Source organism: Botrytis cinerea, chromosome 10, assembly GCF_000143535.2.
Source record: "Botrytis cinerea B05.10 chromosome 10, complete sequence".
Lineage (NCBI taxonomy): Eukaryota > Fungi > Ascomycota > Leotiomycetes > Helotiales > Sclerotiniaceae > Botrytis > Botrytis cinerea.
In genome coordinates, this window is record NC_037319.1 from 2,082,302 (window position 1) to 2,106,857 (window position 24,556).

The 24,556-nt window shown below is 44.9% G+C and overlaps 4 protein-coding genes across 5 annotated transcripts; 2 read left to right on the forward strand and 2 right to left on the reverse strand.

The window, feature by feature from the left end:
• Positions 1–627: 627 nt before the first annotated feature.
• BCIN_10g05540 (hypothetical protein) lies at positions 628–5,140 on the forward strand. The gene is made up of 3 exons (XM_024695695.1): positions 628–2,475; positions 2,529–3,559; positions 3,613–5,140. The coding sequence occupies exons 1-3, from the start codon at positions 970–972 to the stop codon at positions 4,664–4,666; spliced, it is 3,591 nt and encodes a 1,196-aa protein (XP_024551489.1). The 5' UTR covers positions 628–969; the 3' UTR covers positions 4,667–5,140.
• An 813-nt stretch (positions 5,141–5,953) lies between these two features.
• BCIN_10g05550 (hypothetical protein) lies at positions 5,954–7,648 on the forward strand. The gene is made up of 3 exons (XM_001551334.2): positions 5,954–6,507; positions 6,642–7,068; positions 7,145–7,648. The coding sequence occupies exons 1-3, from the start codon at positions 6,303–6,305 to the stop codon at positions 7,593–7,595; spliced, it is 1,083 nt and encodes a 360-aa protein (XP_001551384.1). The 5' UTR covers positions 5,954–6,302; the 3' UTR covers positions 7,596–7,648.
• Positions 7,649–9,092: 1,444 nt separating this feature from the next.
• On the reverse strand, positions 9,093–14,887 carry Bcste12. 2 transcript variants are annotated; one of them, XM_024695697.1, is made up of 5 exons: positions 12,242–14,887; positions 12,092–12,191; positions 10,490–12,037; positions 9,998–10,197; positions 9,093–9,938 (listed from the first exon to the last, which is right to left on the reverse strand). In XM_024695697.1, the coding sequence occupies exons 1-5, from the start codon at positions 12,375–12,377 to the stop codon at positions 9,907–9,909; spliced, it is 2,016 nt and encodes a 671-aa protein (XP_024551490.1). In that variant the 5' UTR covers positions 12,378–14,887; the 3' UTR covers positions 9,093–9,906. The 2 variants fall into 2 exon arrangements, with proteins under 2 accessions (XP_024551490.1, XP_024551491.1); XM_024695696.1 differs by adding an exon at positions 10,330–10,413 and having other exon boundaries at positions 9,093–10,197.
• A 7,092-nt stretch (positions 14,888–21,979) lies between these two features.
• Positions 21,980–22,856, reverse strand: BCIN_10g05570 (hypothetical protein). Its single transcript, XM_024695698.1, has 3 exons — positions 22,404–22,856; positions 22,154–22,334; positions 21,980–22,086 (listed from the first exon to the last, which is right to left on the reverse strand). Exons 1-3 carry the CDS (start codon positions 22,722–22,724, stop codon positions 22,001–22,003), a joined length of 588 nt encoding a protein of 195 aa, XP_024551492.1. The 5' UTR covers positions 22,725–22,856; the 3' UTR covers positions 21,980–22,000.
• Positions 22,857–24,556: the final 1,700 nt, after the last annotated feature.

Here is a 24,556-nt window from a genome sequence, read left to right on the forward strand (position 1 = left end):
GCTTTTGGTATAAGACCAATAGAACAATGACTTTGTTCGTAAAACTGGGGACTTTTGCCATAACGGACACTGAGTATCGTCAAGGTCCCATTGTTGAACTGCATGGAGAAACTTTGTTTATAACACCAAAATTATCTTTTAGATATCGGTGGCATGTGAAGAGAAAGATTGAAGGACGTATGAAACATTGAAGCCAGTAGTATATTGAACAACAGACTGCTTTGGGTATGTAGAGACAATAGAAGGCGCCAGATTTGCATATGAATCAAGGGTGTAGATACCTATGCTCATACAAGTTCGTTGAAGTTGCCACTTTACTCGTAAGTATTCAGCAGATATCAGAGAAAGCACTAGCATTTCATCCAACGTTTGTGTAGACATTTTGTCAAACACACCCCAACTCCGTACAATCAAACGATCAATCGATCAACGCTCACAATATCATTGTTCAATAATTGGAGCAGGTGGATGCTGGTACTGGTGCTGATGCAGGGCAGGGAAACATGCACGGACTGTGATAATGCGTAGAATCTGTACTTCTGAGAATCTGCAGATTACTAAGCACCATGCATCGGAGTATCCTGATACTTTTTTCCGATGCTAAACTCAAAATGGGATTTGATCCTTGATGTCAGCTAAACCTAATCGGAAGGGGCAACCACATCGCGACTACCATACTGCAGATGTTGGCTACATCAAACATAGTTTAGATCATGATAACCTCCATCTCTTAACCATTATTTTCGTGTAATTCACTCTTACAGCATCACTCAATTCATCCGCGCAGAGAAAGACGCGCATAATTGTGTCTTTATTGCTTCGAATTCCATATGCGCCTCGCCCCTCACGGAACCTGACACTAGGTATTCACCATCAGCTCTAACTGCCGCACTAGTGGCACAAACTCACCTTTGTCCACATTTCTACATTCTTTTCGCATAAGTACGTCGGAGTGAATTAAATATCAACATGGCACCGACGCCAATACCTGGAACCCCCAGAAGAGCTGCAAGTGGCTCAGGTACAAGATCTACACGTCCGAAATCCGCGTCAGCCTCAAATCGTCGACTTGAAAACCCAATTATCAAAAACCCAACATCCGAGCCTCCCAAAAAAGGTCGATACGTACCAGGCGGTCCCGGTGGAGGAGGCAGATACGTGGACGAGAACGGCCAAGATCTACTTTTAGTTGGCGGTACTGGTCCAGGGGGTTATAATTATATTGGACCTCGCGGTCGTATAGGACGCGAAAACGCTGCGAACGGAGTCCAGCCTGTAGTTTACCCTCGCAGAGATAACCGAACAACGAGAACAAGGACTGTGCTTCCTCGCGCACAGCAACCTCCCATGGCTACCCCAGGTAGATTCGGATCGTCGTCGCAGGCTGCAGCAGCTGTTGCGCAAAATGATGGATACAAGCCTCGAGAGGAACGAAGTTGGGAAGAATTTCATCCCGATTTAGACATAAATCAAGAAATGATGTGCTTCAGTCAAGAAGCGGTGGAGGGAACATCAAGCTCGAGACCTGTAACACCCGCCGGCGCATCACAACTAGTGGAAGGGTCCGCGAATGGTAAACTTGGACAGGCGACGGATAATGATGAAAATGGCACAAGCACAACTCCAAATCCTGCAATACCTGCTCCTAGTACAAATGGAGTTCCAGTGTCATATACCATTCCGGGTACACCAGGAGGAGGTAGGAGAAGACCTGGCCGTCCTCCCAAGAACCCTGAGGCATTCTACGCCGCCAGGGCTGCTGCGAGCCTTGGAATATCTGTCGGCCTTAGTTCCCCGAAGACGCCAAAGACACCAAAGGGTATAAATGTCATGAATACAACCGCGAAGGAAAAGCTAACCCTGCCGCAACCCTCGTTCCGATTAACGCATACCCTTAAAAAGTTTGATACGCCAGAATTCGATCAATATGTTGATAAATCTATGGCAAATGTAGGATATCAGGAAAGTGAAGAATTTATTCGGCCTGAGCAAGAATTCATTAAAGCTTCTGATATTAACTTCAACGAGGATCTGGATGGAATTGGAAGCACTCTTGGTCGTGTTGAGTATGATATGGACGAGGCAGATGATAAATGGCTACAACAATATAATGAGAGGCGGAAGGCAGAAGGCGTTGATGAGGTTCCCCGACACATTTTCGAAGTCACTCTAACTAAGATAGAAAAAGATTGGCATAATCTAGAACGAACTATACCAAAGCCAAATCCAAAGCCGCCTCAAACCCATCGGCCAAGGTCCAGCTCCGCTGCTGCCGTTAACGGCGAAGCTCAGGTTGGAGAAGAACAAGATAGTAAATGTGCTATCTGTGATGACGGAGATTGTGAAAACACCAACGCCATTGTGTTCTGCGATGGCTGCGACTTGGCTGTGCATCAAGAATGCTATGGAGTTCCTTTTATTCCCGAAGGTCAATGGATGTGCAGAAAGTGTCAGTTGATTGGACGCTCTACTCCTGTAAGTCATACTCGAGACCTACATCTTCAGTCTTAATACTAATTCATCTTTAGACTTGTATTTTCTGTCCCAACACCGATGGAGCTTTCAAGCAAACCAATGCTTCAAAATGGTCGCATTTACTCTGCGCCATGTGGATTCCTGAAGTTTCTCTTGGTAACACTACATTTATGGAACCAGTTATGGAAGTTGAGAAGGTGCCGAAAAGCAGGTGGAAATTAAACTGCTACATCTGTAGTCAAAGTATGGGAGCATGTGTGCAATGTGGCAATAAAGCCTGCTTCACAGCTTTCCATGTCACTTGTGCTCGCAGAGCTCGTCTGTTTTTGAAGATGAAGAACAACCATGGGACCTTGGCTGTCCTAGATGGACATGCTGTTCTAAAGGCCTTTTGTGATAAACACTCGCCTCAAGATCATGCTCGGGAGAACGACACTGTCGCCGCTACTGCTGAAGCTCGCAGATTCTACAAGAAGACTATGCGTGGCCGTGTGTGGGCTGATTCCAATGAGGCTGCTGGTATGTTAGCTATGGCTCATCGTAAAGCAGGAAGACATCCAGAAGCCACTGACTTGAATGATGTCCGGGGATCATTTCTGCAATACAATCAAGATATTCAGTCTGAAGAGCCAATCAAAGGTATTTGGAAACTTCCCTCGGGAGCTCCGATCATTCCAAAAGTTATCTTCAACTCTGTTGAAATGTCATTGCAACGTTACAATCTTCGCAGACGTAGGGAGTGGACTGCAGATTGTTGTAAGTACTGGACTCTCAAGAGAGAGGCCCGAAGAGGCGCAGCTCTTTTGAAGCGACTGCAACTCCAAATGGAAAGTTTTTCTTCCATGGAAATCACCCGGCGCAACTTCTCCGGTATGGGTCACGTAGGGAGGGAAAGGCTTGCACGCCGTATCGATTTTGCTCAACTTCTACTCAAAGATATGGGAAAACTTCGTGATCTTGCTGGAGAAATTAAAGAACGCGAATTAAAGAAGTTAGAAGCTGCAAGGGTCGAAAAGGATGCTGTCGATACAATATACTTCCCTGTGGCTCATTTACTGCCTCCGGTTATTGGAAGGGCTTTACAGTAAGGTTTCGCCCAATTATGGGGGCGACAAAAGCTAATAAACTAAATCGTAGAATCGATAGCAAAAAAGTATTTACCGGTGGTCTCAGTCGACTCGGCGATAAACTCAGTCAACGCTTTTACACTACTACGGGGGCGTTTGCGAAAGACTTTAGTTCCATCATCACTGCTGCTATCATGGAAAATACCTCGCAAGCTGAGCAGAAAGAAAACACGGCTAGGGATATCGCAAAGACATCTTCCAAAACGGTCAATTTAAACGTGCAAAACCGTCGCAAAATCGGAAGACGTATTATCAAGGCTGTTCAGCCTATGTTAGAGGGTGCAATTCGAGCCGAGTGTGATGTGGTTAAGACTAGGCCTGAGGATCAGCTAAAAGTGTTGAATGTCTTACTCGAAAACTGTCTACTTCCTGCTGAAGGTTCGAACAGCTCATCTGATGCCTTTGCGGACGTTGAAGCGCCGGAGCCATTGCAGGATGAAGACATGCTTGACGTTGCACAATCACAAGAGATTGCTTCTGAGACTCTAAATCCCGGAGTGGTGGACCGCGGGCAAACTCCCGTTGCAAACGCTGAAGTCATAGATACAAACATGCCAGATGCCGATGCTGATGCTGATGCTGATGCGGAGCATGATGTCGAGGATGTCATTCATGTTGCGCCTGCTACTATTTCTGACACAGACCACTTGATTGATCCACAACTTCTTAACAATGGTATTGGAACGCTCACAACAAATGGTGATGGCATTACGCCGCCTGATACCAATGGCTATTCTTCTACTCCAGAAGGCAATCAGCCTACCCCACCAACACCACCAGTTTCAAATGGCGAAAATAACACAGATGGTGCAGATGTCCTTAATAACGGGGGCATTCCTTGGTATGTCAAGGATTTTCAGCCTGAAGGAACTAGTGTCTTGCAAGAAGTTCCAGTCGAAAATACGAATGGCTCTCACACAAGCGATGATCTCAGCGAAATGGATGATGAGGATGTCAAAGCTTTAGCTGGTGTTCAGGACGGCCCAAGTGGAATGAATGGAACCACTCCAGCTGCAAAAGGTAGAAAGGGGAAGGCAAGGAGAAAATTTCGTGGATTCAAGTGATTTGAGGTTTGTTTGATGGATCATGATTTTTTAAGATTACGAGATTTGTATGATATGGGCTTTAATTCATCGAAGGTGTGTTATTAGTGTGGGAGTTCTCTGGTTCCAGGCTCAACAAGTTTCAAGGGAAACTTTGGAGTTATGGGTGAGTTTATTAGGGAAAAGCATTGATGCATCATGCTTTGACAAGGAAATTATATGGCGTAGGGTGGTTATAATGCTTGAATGGAATCGAAGATTTTGGGGTTTTTGCGTTCTGGTGGTTACAAGGAGGGACTTTGCAATTGGTATGCACAACGCTAGGTGGCTACACACTTTCAAATGACTGGAGGAAGTCGTCTGATTGCTTAGGCTTTTTTCTTCTAATAAATTTTGTAAGAGTATAGTAGACAGATAGAACAAATGGAATCCCGGGCTATGCTTCAGCATCCTTTTATTTGCTTGGAAAAATCTCATAACCTTTGGGCATGTTCAGTTTTGATACAAGATTTGCATCGTCAATTGCGTGTCTTGAACGGAACTATTGGTCAATCAGAGTATATGGGTTCTTAAGAAACGATTCACAAGATCAGGAATTATTGGCTTTCAAAGTTCATATGTCGTAGACCCTTGAAATTCATCTTTACCCCTTTCCCTCATGCATTCTCGAAAACAGTGTCCTTTTGATACAATCATCAATATGTAGTTGCTGATATCGTCTATCTTCATCGATCCTTCTCTATCACTTTTCATTCACTCGAACGAGACTATTTAATATTCCACCGGGAGATGTAGATAAAATGACTCTCTCTCTCTCTCTCTCTCACCCTTTGTAAATATGGTACCTCAATGTTTACACACCTTGGTTGACGATTGAATGCTCGTTTTCGGAGTCTGGGTTATATATAAAAGAAAATGTGTAAGTTGAGACATTGTTCGCTTCACAGCCCTTTGTTTTGCGAAATGGATCTGCAGGTTCAGGGGTAGCGAAAATGAAGCGTTTAGTATTAGTTTTCCTATAACTAGATAAATCATCACCTCCTGCTCAGAAAGTAGGATTCCGTATTCTGTATTGATGAGATGTTATTAGGTGAGTTGATTGCACGAGATCTAGATATTACCGACAGATGAATTAGCATCTGCCGTCAGTGTGCGTTATGTACCACTGGTATTACTATGTGCCATGATGAAATTTCCGCAAGCTTCGCATTGTAAGTGGTGGAAAAATAAGCAGCCGCATTGAGATCCACGTATCAAACGAGACTTCCCCGGCGACGGATAAAATGCACATCCCACGACAACGACCCCGGAAAAAAATCTCAACGCCCGCAATCTATTTGATGAGATAAACCCGCGATATAAACCCCGCTGGGATGGTGGGGTGAGTGGCCCTTAAATGCGGGTTGTATGTCTTCCATATGCCCCCCCATGAACGACCCCATGGATGGGGGGAAATGGAGATGCCCTTGGCGAGTGTATAGAGAAGTATTTATTATTCAGAGATTCCTTTCTGTTTTTCCTCTTTCTTTTCCCCTTCTTCTGTTTCCTCATACCACTCTTCATATCGTCCTTCTCGGTCTTTTAACACGCTTCTCCATTTGAACCCCTCCCCCAAATATATACCCCGCCAAAACTCATCTCCACGCATTATACGAAAATGGGATACCCAGAAACTTTCACCGGATTCCAAATTGAAGATCCGGCGAAATGGACCGAGTTTCACAAGAATGAATACACACCTAAGCCATTCGGCGACTTCGATGTCGATATCAAAATTCTGGCGTGTGGTGTTTGCGCCAGTGATTTGCATACTGTTAGTGGAGGGTGGGGTGAACAAAAGTTTCCGCTTTGTGTGGGGCACGGTATGGTTTCCCACTCTTCTACTTATCGTTTTACGTTTCCAATGTTGGGCCTGAGAGTAAAGCAGATGAGCCAGAGCTCAATTGAATAGTTGTGCAAGAATGAGAATGTGCTAATATTTCCAATCTGTCCTCAGAAATCGTAGGTGAAGCCCTCCGTGTTGGCCCAAAAGTAACCCTCATCAAACCTGGCCAACGTGTCGGTGTCGGCGCCCAATCATACTCTTGTCTCCAATGTCGTCAATGCAAGAATGACAACGAAACATACTGTCGCCATCAGCTCGATACTTATGGAGCCGTCTGGCCAGAAACTGGAATCGTTTCCCAAGGTGGTTATGCTAGTCACGTTAGAACTCATGAGCATTGGGTCTTCCCCATCCCAGATGGATTAAAGAGTGAAGAGGCAGCTCCTATGTTGTGTGCTGGCTTGACAGCGTATAGTCCTTTGGTCAGAAATGGCTGTGGGCCAGGGAAGAAAGTGGGTATTGTGGGGTTGGGTGGAATTGGACATTTTGGAGTTATGTTTGCTAAAGCTTTGGGAGCCGAGACCTGGGCTATTTCGAGGTATGTGGATATCGCCCACCTGGTTTCCCATGAACTTCCTAAGATGAGAAAGATACTAATCCAAACTTACAAACAGAACCCATGCTAAAGAAGCCGATGCCAAGAAACTCGGCGCCGACGGCTTCCTCGCCACTGCCGACAAGGATTGGAACAAAGAGCACATCATGACCTTTGATTTGATCGTCAACACTGCCTCCTCATCTTCTGGCTTCAATTTCTCCGAATACCTCGAGCTTCTCGACGTTCACGGACACTGGGTATCGGTCGGATTACCCGAAGGCGAGGGCCAAACCATCGATAACTTTGAGCTCTTGAAGAACGGTGTACTCATCGGAGGAAGTCATTTGGGTAGCAGGAAAGAAGTTCTCGCCATGTTGGATTTGGCAGTTGAGAAGGGAATCAAGAGTTGGGTGGAGACGATTGAGATTAATGAGGAGGGATTGAAGACAGCGTTGACGAGGTTGCATAACAATGATGTTAGGTATAGGTTTACAATGGTCGGGTATGAGAAGTGCTTTGGTGCTTAGAGTGAATTGGTGGGGTTTATGTAGGCGAAATATTAAGCTTTGCATTTGTGCCAATTGAATGAGCTCTGCATGGTGTTATTGAAGTGACATTACCTTGGGATTGTCGAGAGTGATGGGTTGAAAGTTCAACTAGAGGTGAGGGTGCGAGGTTGGTCTAATATTGAAATTTACTTGTCACACAATACAGTTCTCAATCGACAAAGATTGGGAAGGGAAACTCAGGATATTGGTATGTTTCTGATCTTGGAAATGGCGGTTCCAGAAATACATTTCAATAACATAAAATCTGGTCTCTGGCTAACAGACCTTGACGAGGAGGGCCAGCGCTCTCATGTTACTGCCTCTGCCGAGTGGTGTTTAGACCTAATTACGTGTGTGCATTGTATCCAGATCGATATCAACGTTCCATGATCCAATCATTAACATTTGTATTAGAATTTCCATGCTCTCCAGATTTCAACTCAGCTACTGATCTCATGTTCCCGCTGTTCACCATCACACCTATATTATCCATGGCCATGCGCCTCCCTCCACTTAATCTCAACCCCCACACTTCACTTCAAATTCCAGACATTCTCATCTCACACTTTCGACAACCAAGATCAATGGCCTAACCAACCGAATTAACCTCACTATCCCGACCTAAACCATACGCCTGCCGCTCTCTCCTCTCCTCGCCTCTCCTTCTGCCCTCTCATAGTCATATCCCACTGATCCCTCAACGCCCAGGATCCAATACATGCAGAAACAACAGCAGCGACACAATAATGCGTATCAAAGATGCATCCTGCAAAAGTAGCTATACATACGACCCTCGAAAACCACTCAAAACGCGGACTGGCTGGCACACCCAGGCCTCGAGATCGAAAATCCCGTGGTCATATTGACGAGTCTCTCCGACAGATGCCGTGGATGCGGCGAAGCCAAATAGAACACATATCCCGGAGACAACGAAGAACGTTGGCGTTGAAAGAGAGAGAGAGAGAGAGAGCTCCTATGAGATCTATGGGGGAGACAGGGTAAGTCTAGAAGCAATGTTAATAAAGCAAATCTCAATTGCCAGTTCAAGCAGTTGTCGTTTTCGCTCGAAACACAATCCAAAGAATACCTACGCGCTTCTCGTCGGGCCAGAATAGAACAGAAGATATAACGCAAACAAGCGAAACTATTGTTGAGATAATACTAGACGCAAGTGCCAAATTGGCAGGTGCAACATTGAGATTTTGCGGTAGGGCATCAATAGATTGATATTGCTGATTACTGAAGTTGATTGCTGAAGTTGGAGTTCTTACTTGGATCAGCAATAAAAGCTAGAGTAGATGCATAGCATCTGGCAGTGAAGATGGAGAAAATAAGAAGAAAAGTACTAGACTATGAAGAGAGGACGAGACGATGTGCGAGAGAATGCCATCATTCAGCGTCAGGTTATTCTTCAATCTTTTATCAAGAAAAATTGCTCATCTCACATTATGAAAGCACCAGGGCACACGAGCAGAGTAAAAATTGGGTATAACATAGTCTATGATTCTCTTCATCGCATCTCATGTTCACTTCATATCAACTCCACTCATCGATCTCATATCAATCGATTAACACCATAAACCCCCCTCCCCAAGACCAAAATGACCGAACATACAAAAACATTTTTGATTATACACAGGAGGTTCATCTCTATTTCCTTCCTCATCTTCACCCTTATGATGTTCCCCCTCCTCTCAGTTTGTAACACGTAAACTGCCACTCCAACTACCAACCCAGCGAGACCCCATAAAAAGAAATCGCATTGCATACAAAAGTAGCCCTGGCCTACGCGCTCCATCTACCTCATGGCAGAGAGCACGATAGTCCATCAGCCAGTGACAAGACAAGGCAAGGCAAAATACACAAGATGTCCACTCTGCCATTGCCTGCCCACTCTACCCATTCCCGGAAATTTCTGTTCCTTCCTTTGTAGACACCCCATTTTTCCCAATTATCCGAACAGCCCACAAAAAGTGTTGAGGGCTTTGAGAGCTTCATAAAGAAATCCATCATGATCATCAAAATAATCCCAAGCAGCTGCAACCAACACGACAGGCCGTAGCGCCTATAGAAAAGCCGTATCAAATAAAAACTAAAAGGAAATAGAGGTAAAAATATGAAAGCTTTGGAGAGCCAATGAAAACGTGTAGCACACGGCAGGACTCGCAAAGCTATGCAACGAAAACAAAATAGAGAAAAAGACTACTAAAAAGATCATATACAAAGAGGGGAAGTAGAAGGTGTCATAGTCGACTTAGTGGTGATCAAAAATGATGCTGAGAAACCTGCATTATTCAAACGACGGGGAGTTCGGCGCGAACTCTATATCGGTTGCTGCATGAGTTGATGTGTATTGATGAGCTGACTGGGGGCAGCCATACCAGGATTCATCATTCCCATTGACATAGGCATGCCATTGAAATTCGACGTCATGCTTTGTGGGAGATAACCATTTTCGGAATTGGGAGAAGCGTCTTCGAGAGGTCCAAGGTGATCTTCACCCTCGAAGTCTTCTTCTTCACCGCTGTAGTTGCCATAGGCACCTTCAGATCCATCACCACGATCGTGTGTACGACGATGTCTATTGGATACTTGTTAGCTCATGTTCGGAATATCAACAACTGGATTCAGGCGAGGACGGCTATGCTGTGTGTGTGTGTGGGTGGGTGTGGTGGGGTGGTTGGGATTGAAATTCAAATAATGTGTAACATACTGTGCTAGGTTGTCTGAGCGGGAGAATGCTTTGCTGCAGTGTGGGCAGATGTAGGGTCTTTCTTGTGTATGGGTTCTCACATGTCTGGAGGGGGGTTAAGTCAGCGGCTTGATCTACAGCCGGACAAAAGAAATGAAGAAAAAGAAAACATGAAACATACCGTTTAAGATGCTCTAAACGCTTGAACAGACGACCGCAAGTGGGGATTGGGCATGAGTGTGACTTTTGGGGATAGGGACCAAGTTCCATCATCGTGGCGCTTCGTGCTCTTCGCACTACTCCACCTGGTCCTTGCATGTGTCTTCGTTGAGGAGAATGATCAAGTGGACTATCGCCTGCAAGATCGTCATTGTTTAACTGGAAGTCCGATTGTTGCAAGGACATTGGATTCATGTGTGGAGAATCCTCGACAGTGGAAAGGGGAGTTCCGTGTCTGGAGAAATCAACTATTTCTTTGTGGTGCGCCATCTGATGGGGGATTTGGTTACTGTACGTAAGTCCAGGCGGAGAATTCTCGCCCGACTCGTCACCTTCAGCTACTGGTCCAACAGAGTGCGAGACTGATCTTCGTAGATCTGATGGCCTGTGTGCTTGGTGGGAATGTTGGCCAGCTGCGGCGGCAGCAGCAACGATTGATGCAACTCCTGGAGGAATTGACGAGCGGCGTCTTCTTTGCTTGTACGTTGGCGAACCCTCAATCACTGAGTAAACATTGTTTGCTCCGTAACCTCTGGTTGCATGTGAAAATTGTGGACCAGACAAGTTTGATGGGGGTAGCTGCATCATAGAATGCAGGCCATTGACACCACCCATATGATCCGGAATTGCTGTGTAGAGACCAGTTTCCTCGTTTGCAATATAAGCCGGTTCAGCTCCCATTCCAAGGGCCTGTTGAGGTGGGGTAATTGGTTCAAATGAAATACCACGAGCGCTGTAATCTTCATAATGTGATGAAACGAATGAGGGCGCGGGGGAGTACTCTAATCCGTATGCAGGCATAGAGGCATGTCGCTGATGTGTTTGCCCGATTGGGACACCGTTTTGGTTGTATTGAACGCGGTTGAAATCAGGCTCTCTCTTGACTTGGTGCATTTGTTGTTGATGGTGATGTTGCTGTGGTTGCATTGGTGGTTGTTGCATTGTCATTTGTTGGTAAGCTGCCATTTGGTTCATCTCTTCTGGCATGGCCATAGCTTGAGGAATCATCTGTGGAGGAGGCATCGAATCCATCGCTCGCATCACTGGAGATGTTGATTGTGATTGATTGTATGAAGGTTGTTGGGCAGAGAATGATGAAGAGTTGGCTTGTTGAGCCTTTGTGAGCTGCTCAAACAAGGATTGCGATGAGTCGAATTCGAAAGACAAAGCTGGCTCGTTGACTGCTACGGTTGTAGCCTCTTGTCCCATCTTCTCTCTCTTCAAATCTCGCTCCAGAGCATCCAAAAACAATCTGTCGTGTGGCACACTATACCAATAGAAAACCTTTTGCTTCTTTTGTGTTCTAATGCAATTATTTTTGTAAAGGAAGTCAAGGAAACCGCTCTTTGGCTCTTCAAGGGAGGCATCGGTTCCAGACTTCAAGTTTCGCAGATCAGAGAAGATACCCTCTTCGAATTTCTTTGAATTCTTGACTGGTCGGCCGAAAGCTTGGAATCGAAAAGACAGGCATCGCACGATGTCGGTGCCGGAAATATGAAAGAGGTTGTTCCTATGATATCATCAGTTCCAATAAATTCCTAATAAAGAAACAGCTTCACTATACCACAACACGCAGGAAACGTATTCACCAGTTGGGAGGAGGAATCGTCTGATGTATTGATCCGCCGACCAATCAACAGGAGCAGATATTAAGAAGTATTTTACTGGAATCAGGTTAGCAAAATTCATCTGCACAGCAATGCTTGCTACTTACAGTTATCGACTTGTTGGAGTGCCACTTGAGCATCTTGAGGGAGACTTTGTTGTGCTTCACTGCTCAGCATGAAGGTCTCTGGTTTCTGTGGAGGAGCCATCGTCGCATGATGTTGCGAATACATCATATGCGCCATTCAATTGAGTCGAAACAACGACTCAAGAACCGTCTGGGAGAGAAGATGTCAACTAAATCGAGTGGGGAGTCGAAACACCGGCGAGGCCGCAAGGCTGAGAAACACGAGAAACCGAAGATGGGACGTGTTGATTAATGTTTGAAGTAATGAGAAATCAGCGACGTTGATGAAGCAATAGTATCCTCGAGAATTTGGAGAGCGAAGCGAGTGTCAGAGCACTGGGTTGGAATCGAGATCGTAAGGACGTTCTATGAAATGTGCGGGTTGATATTCGAATGGAGGGCCTGCTCCGGTACAGATAAAGCCAGATGAAGCAGTTGACGTTCGAGGGGTTCGAGGCCAGCAAGAACTTGACTCGAATTCTTTTTCAAATGTGTTTAAGAAGGAGGAAGAAGAAGAAAAAGAAGAAGAGGAAGAGAAGAAACAAAACCGTCTAATCGCGGCTGGGTAAAATTAAGAGAAGGGTGTATGTGTGTAAAGGTCGACCGGACGACTGAAGGAAGTGAATGATAGAAGCTTCGGCGAGCGAAAAGATGGAAGAAAATATGCCGCGACAACAACACTGTTCACAAACAAATCTGATCTATTTCGTCGCGACGCTCTTCGTTTCGTTCGGTCGGTAAATGAAGAGAGACCCTCGGGAGAAAGCTGCGATCAATAGAAGAGACTGATTGCGGCTGAGGGGTAGAATGTGTTTTTTGTTGGGTGTACGGGCGACCTGCGACGAGAATGAGAGACGTAGATTTTTTTTTCGAGTTTGAGATGAGGAAGGCACGGGGGGGTTTAAGATGGAATGTTTGAGTTAATAGTCGTTTGAGAATCTCCAATCTGAGCCTTTTTGGACCTGGTCTGCGCGGTCGAAAAGTGGTAGGGGCCTTGGATCTTTTTTTACTTGGATTGTGGATGTTGGGTGAAAGTGGTGTGCACACTGCTGCTGCACTTGGAAGAGGACTGGCTGACGGGGCAAGGGTCGAGAAGAAGAAGACGAAGAAGACGGACGAAACAAGAGCAGCAAGAATAGCAATAGCAATAGTAATAATGAATAATAAATAATATAATAATAATAATAACACAAATAGTCGCAGCAATGTCACTTGGAATGGGCAAGAGAACGGGTGGGTATGGACAGCCAAGGAAGAACGCTGGTGGAATGAGTGGATGGTCCGCTCTGTGTCGTGTCTTGACTCTCTCCCCTCCCCTTTCGTTCTAACTTGCTTTTGGTAATGTTTTCAAGGATGATAATCGCGCTCGCTGCTTGGGCTTTTTGCTTTATCCTCGCTTTGCTCTGGTGCTAAGCTGCTTACTGGGAGTCTGGGACGGGGGAGTGTGGTAAGAAATGGTCAAGGGGTCGGTGATTGGGGATGGGTGGTGCTTGGGTGTGTGCTCAAAAAGACGTCTTCTCCAGTCTTTTTCCCTTGCTCTTTTAAGGGCTGCAACCTCCGGAACTTGGGTGCGTCGTAGTGGCTCGTTATAGTGGGCAGAGAGGATGCCCCCGGGTCGAACGAGTGGAAATATCGACGGTGCTATCGTGTGGTTCGCGCCTCGTGCATCGATCGAATAATGACGAGAGGATATGTACGCAGTGCCGTTTTGTTCGCTGATCCGGCTTCACGCGTGGGGGGAAGAGAAGGAAGGAATGCCAGACAGTCTTTTTGCTTCTTCTTGTGCTCGCCCGTTACTGCTGAGAAGTCGTAATGTTCGTAAAAGTCGTTGGACAAGCTCGCAGTTGGCGAACAGGGTTTAGTGCGAATAGGTCTGAGAGTGCTCACTAGGTAGTTTGTGGAAGGCTCGAGGGATCAGATTGGCTGTTATCGTGATCTGAAGCAAGCTTCCAGGGGGGAGGAGCAGTTGAAGGCCCTCAAGGTCGTATGGGTTGTGTGCTCTACGTGGTATGCGGTATGCGGTATGCGGTATGCAGGCGAGTGAGCGCAAGAACTGTCAGGGAGGGAGGTGTTGAAGAACGAAGGATGGACTGCTGTAGGTGGTCGGCAGTAGGTAGTGGGCAGTAGGTAGTAGCACAGAATCCTGAGGATGACACTAATGGAGAATCTCGGAGATGGGGGAGAACGTGAATGTGTGTGCGTTGTAGATGGCTGCCAGTCCTTTCGTCGGTGTGTGTTCGTGTGTATGTTCGTCTGTGTGCACTGTGCGTACAATGTACCTAGTCTGTATTGTATAATTTCCCGATCTTCCTTCTTCTGGCTGCCTCTCCTTTTGGGGGTCGGTTATAGGATTCCGTGAGCGTGTGGTCTCTTACTATTGAGAATTGGCAGGAGGGTGGATTTGTACGGGAAAGTGGATGGCAAATGGAACTCATTCTCCTTCTAGAGCAAAGAAAGAGCTGCCCTGTTGAAATGACCTTGAGCTCTCTACAGTGAGTGAGACAAGAGATACTGATGCTGTAACCGAATGGGAATGCGGCCGTTAAAGGTGTCTTCGATTTAGAATTACATCCGTCATACTATTGATATTCATTGAAAGAGACGTTCAACTGTGGAATCACGTCCGCCAATTGCTATATTACAATTCATCTACTGATGCTGTCCTGGTACACATTGCGGAGGCATGATTTCCGAATCGATAGATCACGTCCAGAATGACAAAGCACCAAGAAGCACCTCCTACCTCCGGACCTAGGTGCGTACATAAGACGATGCAAAATGCCTTTGGATGTATGACTCAAGAAAGTGACCGCTAGGACGTCGTCAATTCTGATATGGAGCAATAATATTAAAACAGCGTTGAGGAGGCAAATATTAATAGAAATTCCTGGGTGTTCAACTAGACTGGTCGGTCTAAGGGCTGGTACTGGTTGCTGGTATACATAGGTACAGTACAGTACAGCAGTGTAGCGTAGCTGACAGATGATAAAACATGACTTGTGCTGCTGATTCGACCATTCAACTCTTCCATCTAAATTTATATCCTTTCGTGCGACTCTCTACCCGCCCATTGTATACTTGGATCTGTGAAGCCTGGGAAGAAAAGTAATGATGGCATGATCGGTTCTCCTTTCCAAAATCCATACGGCTCTACCATTCCAAAAACCTCGCTCTCTCCCTCTCCCTCACTTATCCCTCTGTCTGTCGGACTTTCATAAAATGAGGCAAATATGAAAAGCCTCGTAGCTTGCTTGATTAGAGCCCTGTCAATAATCAATGGCATGCCATCACCTCAGGCCTCGTGTTTGAGAAAGTACTTCGATCAAGGGTAAAGACTGCACGCGGCACAATCTGCTCCTGGCGCTTGTTTCTACTTTTCTACTCCCTTTTTCTTCCATGGAATGGCTTTCTCTCCTGATATCTAATCTCACGTATCGACTGAGTATGTATCCAACCCACCGGTCCATTGTCTTTCATGTCATTGATGACTTGCTCAAGTTGTAGAGATGAGGTAGGAGTAGGAAGGAGGCGAAGCATAACCGAATGTACTGTAAGCGTAACCTGAATAATGAAGTGGTGACGATGGAGGTGTGCAGCTCCTAGGAATCTCTATGTCACTGTGCCATTTTCAAGGTGGTGGCTTTGTTTCTCGTGCATCATCTGAGGAAAGCAGGAAATTTGTGTTTCAAGGTTGTCTTCCACAACCACCTTACCTTCACTAGGTTTTAGGGCGGACCTACAAGCAATCCAGCAAAGCTCACTCTAGAACTTTAGATCAACGTTAAGTAAAATCGATTATTATTTTAAAAACTGGGTACAATAGTTCAAAGCATTAAGTTCATGGGATATGAAACATATATCTCTGGAGTTTCTCCACATCACTTGCGACCTGCATTTTCGACAAGAAGATGCTTCTTCCTTTCCTTCTTCTCCTTCATCCCTTGCTAGGTTCACATAATTATGCTGTCTCTTAAATCTTATGCCACCACTTGCATCGGCTTCATCTACCCCATTAGATGTGTAATCTCCGCGTAACCTTGCCATCTGCACATCTGGACCATGCTTCTTGCATCGGGAGTAAAAATTGTGGTTCCTCCCTATGCAAATTACTTCTCTCGGTCGAACCTCACAGAAAGGAAAGCTCTTTGATTGATATGACGATCGAATAGTCATTGGCCCATTAGTTAATGGAGCACGGAAGGTCGTATTTGCATGGAGAGCGGAGTAATATTCAAACTGGGAACGAGATTTAGAATTCAATTTCCAGAGAGACATCACAAAACGGGCTAGTACGACCGCTTGGGGACTCGGAACTTGCAATTGAGGAAGCTGAAGACAGCGTGTTTCTATATTTGATCTTGAATAAGAACTGGGAGGACCATGTATGGCATAAATCACCTTTCTGCGTGGGGAGGAAGTGGATCATGAGGGGCGTGGTTGACGGAAGTGTTATTCAATAAACATTCGTTGTGAAATTTCAATATCCAAGCACAGATGATCCAGCCAGTGCAGTACATTGGTACATTGGAAGACCTAAGAAGATTCATGCGTTAAGTTGACAGAGAGGCAAAAATCTTGGCTGGAGAAAAAATGAGGAGGGAGTGATTAGATTCTTAACTATCTTGTAATCTCACTAAGTCAGGCTTTCTCTCATGATGAGGATCAGAAGTAGCGGAGAACCGTACTCCTAATCATCTCATCCACAATCTCAATGGACGAGCGTGAAGATAGACAGCTTCGAGAAAGAAAAGTAAATGCCTCTGCGTGAATAGCGCGCGATCTGAGCGTTGAACTCGCTGGATGATCGTTGCTATGACGGCAAACTTACTCGGTGTGTAGACCCGTGAATTTCCTAGGATCGAAGCTTTTGGCAGACTACAGTTGACGAATACCATCCCTCTGGTTGAGACCAACGATGCGACCTCCACTCCAAAGACGACGGACTATTCAACCCGCGAGTCACGAAGATGCTTGGTATGACATCCCTCGGCCGTCGTATCCATAGGGGGGTCAATATTATTGTGAAACGACGCTGAGGAGATCTCGGTTGGCCTCAAGAATGCTGGGACTATTTTTCGTAATGGCTCCTTGAAGCCGTTGAGACGCTTGTGAATGATTGCCTATCTTTCTATTCTTGTAATCTCTGAACTTGAAAATGTCCTTTCGTGGCCTTGCTTCAGATCTTTCGGACGGTGATAGTACGGTTGACATGTTCATCACAAGGCTCCGTGGACTCATGCGACACGAAGCGAATACATTGAATTGAGATTTTCGACTTTCACATCGTTTGTAGAATGTTGTTCCTATGTTCAACAGCACTTGGGTCGAATTGGGAGCGGGTGGGCCGACTTGAGCGACCAATATCTTTCATCCATCTCCAGTGGCGTGGCTTCTCATATTTTCGATTGTGGTGAGAATGTACATTCTTGGCCTTCACTGACTGATGTTGGGTTTCTCATTCATCATTTGCTAGATTTTCTCATGTCATAACTCCCCGCCATCAATGCATCACCTTATAGCAGCGTGCGCTATGAATTGGACCCCTCTAATGCTTCCAATCAATCCGCATGCATCAAATGCAAGCAATCATAGAAGCTACAAAATGACACACACACAAGATGTACCTTGTCACATCTACCTACTGTATGGCGCTGCACCTCAAAATGTGACGAAGTAGACATCGCAAACCTGAAACTCACCTGACCAAATCCCATCACAATCATGTGGAAGCACCTCGCCGTCGAAAATGGAAGGTCTTCACAGCTTGCCCGGGAGGGTTTCTTGATCGGTTTCTACGTTTACCTCCAAGGTATGTGGATTCTTCCGAACAGGACACAATCAAGCCTAAATGGAGGTGCCTGTTTGATCATCAACTTGAAACTCGATTGCACGAAAGATATCTGAATTATAGCAAGGTACTACCTGTTATTACTATCACGGAACCACACATCCAACCTCTTTTTTCAAGGGAAGCCCTTTTTTGGTGATAGCTTCTTGAATTTGAATCATGGATGAAGGGGAACCCAAAGAATAAGCGATCGAACCAACATGAGGACTGACCATTGGGCAATCGCGGGTATCCCCCATTTTTTCTTGAGGATTCCTTCTTGGATACAAAAGTTTATTTCGCGGCGTGATAACAATAGAGTCCAGAGACGGGCCGCATAGATAGCCATGATCTTCAATCCGTTTGTATTATTTTTATCCTCACTATGCAAAGATCATCGTTAAATCATGTCAAGCATCTCTTACCAATGCTTTCCCACAATTCGCAACAAAATCCCCGACATCTTAAAATTCCAAGAAAGAGTTTTAAAGAATTCTAAAGCAAGCAGGCAAGAAGCAGCTGGGCATTGGGCAATAGGAGGCAGGTACGCGCGAAGCATTCGGACCCTCCAACTTCTTCCAGCCACTCGAGTATCTTCAGCAATTAAACTCGGCGTTTACATACATTCGATATACATGCACCACCATGGTATCAAACCAATCCCACAATATTTCCCGTGCTACAGCAGCTCACAGGACTCCACTATACGATGCGATGCAGTGATCCCGAAAATAGAGCACTCGGTAGATACACACAATCCCACCTTCGTAGCATCTTACCTCAGTCCAAGTTCCAAGCTTCCAAGATGATGTTCAAGATGATGTACTGGCAGTTGTTTCTTTTGTAGAACGGCGTACGATCAATCACACCTGCTGAACTAGTTTGGTAATATCGAGACGCATTCAATCGGAATGCGACGACAGTCAACATTTGACTGTCAAGTCGCTCCAACTCTTCGATATTTCGGTGTGCAGTCTACCTTCTATCTCATCTGCAATCTTACATCGTATGGTGCATTCATTTGCTGCAGAATAGTCAATACCGAGCGCTTGCTGAATGGGACCTGCCCGCAGTCAGAAATTAAAAAGATGTCTGACTGCATTTTCCAAAAATGTGATCTTTAATCGATTGGCGCACAATCTTCCTCCATCATCTCTTTGGGAATCTGATACATCACTAATTGGCTAGCTCTTTCACCCCAAAAATGCAACATGAACAAATATTGATCTAAACAGGGTTAAATTAATGCAGGTATGCATGAAACATCGAAGCTTGAGCTCTTCAAAATCCTCATTGGAGAGAATGGCACGGCTGTCTCATCTTTTCTTTCCATTCTCTGGGAATTGATCGCCCATCCGTCGCGTTGCCGCTTCTATGCACACGGAGTGCATCTACATCCCTTCATTTGTTTAGATCTAGATTCACCGAGCACCAATCCCAACTAATTGAATCGTTCACAGATCGAACTGCAAAAGCGTTAATGCCATTCAAGCTTAATACCAGGATCGGTATTGAAGCGACTCTTACTACCGGTCGGTCTTCGCTGTCATTTTACCCCGGCCATCAGACACCATGTTGTGCCCTCGTGACTACGGTAGCGCTTCTGCAGACCACCAAAGCGACCTCCCTTCTATAATTATCCGCAAATCTTCTTCAGCTGTAGTTGCTGGACTAGTAACTCGTTGTCGGCGTCTAAATCGTAACTGTTGCACTCCAATGATTTCCTTCTGGGTCTGTATCTCCGGATTTGGAGGAAATACAGAACGGCCAAACACCACAACACATGCCGACTAGTATCTCTGCCCAAATGCTGCTGAAACACTGACATCGGAGACTACTGAGATACCCAAGATAGCTCCATTAGTTTGACTAGCATGAGCCTTGAGGTAATGCTGATCTGACAGACCATCTGTGCGGAATTACACTTTTCTTTCTTACTTTGCATTTTCTACTGAATGAAGCTACTTCAATCCGGCAATGTCTTGCTTACTCTGTAGGGTCCTCAGAGAGCATACTTCAGAGCATGAAACGCCGGTGTCTGCGGGTGGATTCTAAAGGAAGTCCCTTTGACCATTTTCTTCTAGACTGTATCAGATTATTCTATAGCAAGTAACTATTAGCAAGTCATTCCGCATCTCCTTTTGGCAAACCAGGTATCTACCATGGTTGTTTATGTCAGTGTGTAGTGCCATTGTCAGTGTCAGTGGGAGAATATCTACGCACGCCTTAGGATCGAAACAAAGGAGGATTAGTTACCTATTGTGGCTCACTGGTTTTCCGCATTTTGCAAAAGGGTGGCTTCGCTACCACATTTTACTAACATCTAAAATATTGTTTTTAAAATTGCCCTATGGACTGAGTAAGTCAAAGCAGTGTACTTGCAAAGCTCTCAGACATTCTGTACATCAGCATGTTAAATCACATCCTGCATGGATTGATTCGTGGCTTCAAAGAGATTGAACAAATGAGTTGGCAGCTTTACTGTAGGCAATATCGGCAGTTGTTCTTCCTCCGTACCTCGCCGCAGAGCTACAGCATATTGGCACTCTCTCCCTTTGTACATTCGTATATGAATGTCTTGCCTTGCCCGAAACATCCATTCAACACGAGAAGGATTTCGCTTGAAGTATGATTCTTGCTAGGATCTCACTTTACGCCCCATCTCGTAGTATTTAGAAATGCTTACTTAATAACTGGCAAGATGAGATAAGTGGTTGAATAATGTCGCAAAGTTTTCTTGTTGCATATCGCGAAACGTAGGATCTGAGATCAGATTTCTTGTCATGCTTATTTCATCCATCGCTTTTCTCAATAAAGGAAGGGGTGAATGTGGAGGAGTGGCTCGTGTACATTATGGATGGGAGGATGAGTCAATGTGCACCGGGCGATTCAAAAATCCTTTGTTGATTACATATCATGTGGAAGGAAGTTTTGAAGGGTAGAGGAAGGATTTGAGTTGATGTGAAGGTAGTAGTGAGAACGGGTCAAGTAAACCTCTGTGCAAGATGATGGATTTTCCCACGTTTGATGTTTATCGGGTGGCTGTTTGAAACTCAGATGGGATTTGGAATGACGGTCATTATGTTCGAGATGGAAGAAAGCTCTTCGTGAATTCGATGGCTCATCATATTGTCGTGGGCAATGGACCTCTCTGCGCCGCAATATACTACGATGATAGAGATACTGCGGGAGGATCCAGTTGCACATCTTCATATATGTTTCGGGTTTCGTTTCGAGGTATGATAGTGTTGAAATGTACGGTACCTGTATGCACATTGATATGAAGTCTTGCGGTATTGCTCTCTTGTATTGCGATCCTATGCTGGGTAGTAGCATCAAATCAACAATCATGTATGAATCTATAACATCAATTGACCTTCGTACTCTCTTTTGAATAGATATTTTATGCCATATGCACATGACTCACACAGATCAAACGCACGTTAGAACTATCACAAGCATCTTTTGAATCCTATTGCTCGATGTGACCTTTCCCTCACCAGAAATTCACGTATTCACCGCCATTGAATGGTGTAAGAATACACTATTGCACGTGTGAAAAATGCAATCATATCGCATAATGCAAAATGTGATGTGAATCTCAAATCGTTCTCACAGAGAGTAGCCGTCTGGATATTGGAAATCAAGTTTGGGATACGCATATTTCTCCCCTGACCTCTGGCTTTCGTGAGCAAAATGGGAAGAATCTGAAGAATAATTTAGAAGTAGCTACAATTCCAACCTTCAATTGAACGAAGATGAAAGTTGCATGTATATTTAGTGTCTTGATTTCCTCCCGGGGAACCAAGTGAACCAGTCCTTGAATTTTAATACTAGGTTTATGAGATATACTGATATTTCGAAAACTTATGATGATGGATGCACTGTTACAATGGTCTACCTCATCGCGATGTCTAGAGTCCATGATATTCCTCGGTCTCTTTTCCCTCATCTAGCTCAGCCCCTTGCTCAACACCCAGCTCGGTCTCTTGCTCATCTCCTATCTTCTGTTTCTTTTTTCGGACGCTTCGTGCAACTTTTCAACTTATCCTTCAATGCCAACTTACTCATGCCGGAGCGTTTAACTTCTACTATTCCTCCACCATTAGACCTGCTCGATTGACCAGGTAATCGACGTCCGTGTTTCTTGGGTTCAAGAATTTGTGTGATATTAGCTTGGGTTTGATCTCTGGCTTCTGCGCTGCTATTCTTTTCCTCACTATCATCTGTTGCGAGACTTACATCTTCCTGGTAGCATTGATCATTTCCGCTGTCGGTTCTTTCTATTCACTCCTCGCTTTTTTTCCCACTTCCCACTTCTGTTTCCTCTTCCACTCTATCATCTTCGTCTTCTGTCTCATCATCCTCGGCTTCCGTTCCACCGCCCCCGATGTTTTCCTCGAGTTGTTTCTTGGCTTCCTTTTCCTCATTTTGCTTGGCTTTTAATATCTCGTTCCCCTCAGGATCGAAATTGTCTATCGTGCATCGCAGACGCTTCACGTATTCTTTGATATCCTTGCCCCTTCCCTTTGTATTCAGATTTGTATATACAACTGAATTACCCACTTGCCGGGTTTGTGTTTTGACTCCCTTTTCGTAGGTCTGTACGTCTGGATCAGCTTGTCTTCTTGTTCGCATGTCACAATTGCCATAAAGGGGATAACATAGGGCTCTATATGTGCGAGTCACCTGATGAGTCTGGCCTTTGCTTCCATGTTCAGATTCTTGGCGACTTGTCCTTCTGTTTTCCAAATTATAGGCGCTTTCTCCGTGGGGACATTCTCTTTGAGAACAGTCTTTTTGGAAGCTTTCTCCTTGGGGACCTCCTCCTTAACGGGTTCCTCTTTCTGGTCTTCTTAGATCTTTGGATTCGGATTGAATTTCGTCTTTTTGGAGGGCTTGATTTATTTCGCTTGCTGGTTGAAGCTTTGGTCTTCGGCTCTTTGGAGGACTTGCATTTATCTGGCATGCTGATTGGAGGATTGCTGTTCGCATAGATTATTTGTTGCTTGCACCAAGTTGTCGACAATTCTTCTCACATAAATCCTCTTGCAGCTCGAAGTAACCTTAGTATTGGCCAGTTTACAAAATAGTCACTTCGGCATCATTCCAGTGATCTTGAGGCTATTTTCTGCTATTTTTTGACACACATGTTTTCCCTTTCCTTCATATTTGACCAAGATTCATTTTCACATGTGGTTCTCAAAATCAACGGTCAAAGGGTACCACGAAAGGAAAGAACCAACAGATACTGTGTTTCTTACGCCTACGAAATACAAAATTCCAAGAGTGAGAAATCAGTGATTCTATTAGCTTGGAGGGTTTCGGAAAGGCACACTTGTCGGACTACTTATTCTTCCAAAGGTCTTTGATAACTTGGCATGCTGCCACACGAAGACAGATCTATTCCTTCGACTGGAAGGAGAAGCCAAATCAATCACTCTTCCATTACCCGGTCCTCATTTGAACTCATGATATGATCTTGAATAGACCTTGGTATAGTATTTGCTTGAGATAAATATAGACGGCTATCTAACCAAGGGCCGAGGGTAGCGATATAAAGACTTTTAACATTTCGACAGTGGTATATTTGCAACAGAGTACATCTCATTCTAACTTCGACACAGTAAACCCAAAAAGTTCTAAACTGGGAAATTGGTAAAGGGAATACAGGCATACGCCCACATGTAGAAGATTCATGTCATCGGGGTCTATTGAGCTTGTTAGATGTCTGATCCTCGGGTCTCGGTGGTATCTGTCGTCAATCACACAGGTCTCCAAGTAATGAACATAGACGGCATTCGATAATAACTATATAATCTAGCCTCATCACTCACCACAGAGATTTCAAAGTTGTTTCGCCCGAATTTCCTTACCAAGTCATGTGTAGGTGCAAACCAAGTTGTATGAAAATATAACATGCCCGGTGCAGTTTTAGTGAAATCGATGTAAAATTGGCTAGCTTGAGAGCCGATAAATGCACACCTCAATGATTACTAGAACGATTTTCATCTATCTGCATTGAACCACCAGAACTTCTCACATCACAAATGATAAACCTTTACTTATTATCTCAAATCAATTCCAACAATGACCGCTCAAATTCTCAGTTCAACCTCAACAATAAACAATCTCTCAAAGATAGATTCTTGACAGTTAAAGGTATGGATGACTTGGAATGTACGATTACTTCGTCTCTGACGTGGTGCTCGTATCACTTTATCACTTCCATAATAAAAGCAGCGGTTTGTCGAGTCTCGTGAGAATATACAGGCTCTAGTCATGCAAGTACCTGCCGGTCATCAGCTAGTTTGAAGCGGCTATTGGGAAGCTCCAAATGAATATGCAGATGCAGATGCAGTGCCAGTGGTGTGGAGTTTGTCTTGACTCGACAGCAACGTCATCTGCACGAATTGCTTGTTTTTAGTTGCCGGTGGGGACAGTGGGTATCTGGCGGAGAAGTCTCTTTC

What these genes read in the sequence shown, in the direction of transcription:
- BCIN_10g05550 (XM_001551334.2), top strand. Translation starts at nt 6,303, where the DNA reads ATGGGATACCCAGAAACTTTCACCGGATTCCAAATTGAAGATCCGGCG. An exon ending in TCCGCTTTGTGTGGGGCACG is followed by an intron (nt 6,508 to 6,641) that starts GTATGGTTTCCC and finishes ATCTGTCCTCAG; the next exon opens with AAATCGTAGGTGAAGCCCTC. An exon ending in GAGACCTGGGCTATTTCGAG is followed by an intron (nt 7,069 to 7,144) that starts GTATGTGGATAT and finishes ACTTACAAACAG; the next exon opens with AACCCATGCTAAAGAAGCCG.
- BCIN_10g05570 (XM_024695698.1), bottom strand. Translation starts at nt 22,724, where the DNA reads ATGCGAACAAGAAGACAAGCTGATCCAGACGTACAGACCTACGAAAAG. An exon ending in GAGTGGAAGAGGAAACAGAA is followed by an intron (nt 22,335 to 22,403) that starts GTGGGAAGTGGG and finishes CAATGCTACCAG; the next exon opens with GAAGATGTAAGTCTCGCAAC. An exon ending in AGTTAAACGCTCCGGCATGA is followed by an intron (nt 22,087 to 22,153) that starts GTAAGTTGGCAT and finishes AACAGAAGATAG; the next exon opens with GAGATGAGCAAGAGACCGAG.
- Bcste12 (XM_024695696.1), bottom strand. Translation starts at nt 12,377, where the DNA reads ATGGCGCATATGATGTATTCGCAACATCATGCGACGATGGCTCCTCCA. An exon ending in ACTCCAACAAGTCGATAACT is followed by an intron (nt 12,192 to 12,241) that starts GTAAGTAGCAAG and finishes ACCTGATTCCAG; the next exon opens with TAAAATACTTCTTAATATCT. An exon ending in TACGTTTCCTGCGTGTTGTG is followed by an intron (nt 12,038 to 12,091) that starts GTATAGTGAAGC and finishes ATGATATCATAG; the next exon opens with GAACAACCTCTTTCATATTT.
- BCIN_10g05540 (XM_024695695.1), top strand. Translation starts at nt 970, where the DNA reads ATGGCACCGACGCCAATACCTGGAACCCCCAGAAGAGCTGCAAGTGGC. An exon ending in TGATTGGACGCTCTACTCCT is followed by an intron (nt 2,476 to 2,528) that starts GTAAGTCATACT and finishes ATTCATCTTTAG; the next exon opens with ACTTGTATTTTCTGTCCCAA. An exon ending in GTTATTGGAAGGGCTTTACA is followed by an intron (nt 3,560 to 3,612) that starts GTAAGGTTTCGC and finishes ACTAAATCGTAG; the next exon opens with AATCGATAGCAAAAAAGTAT.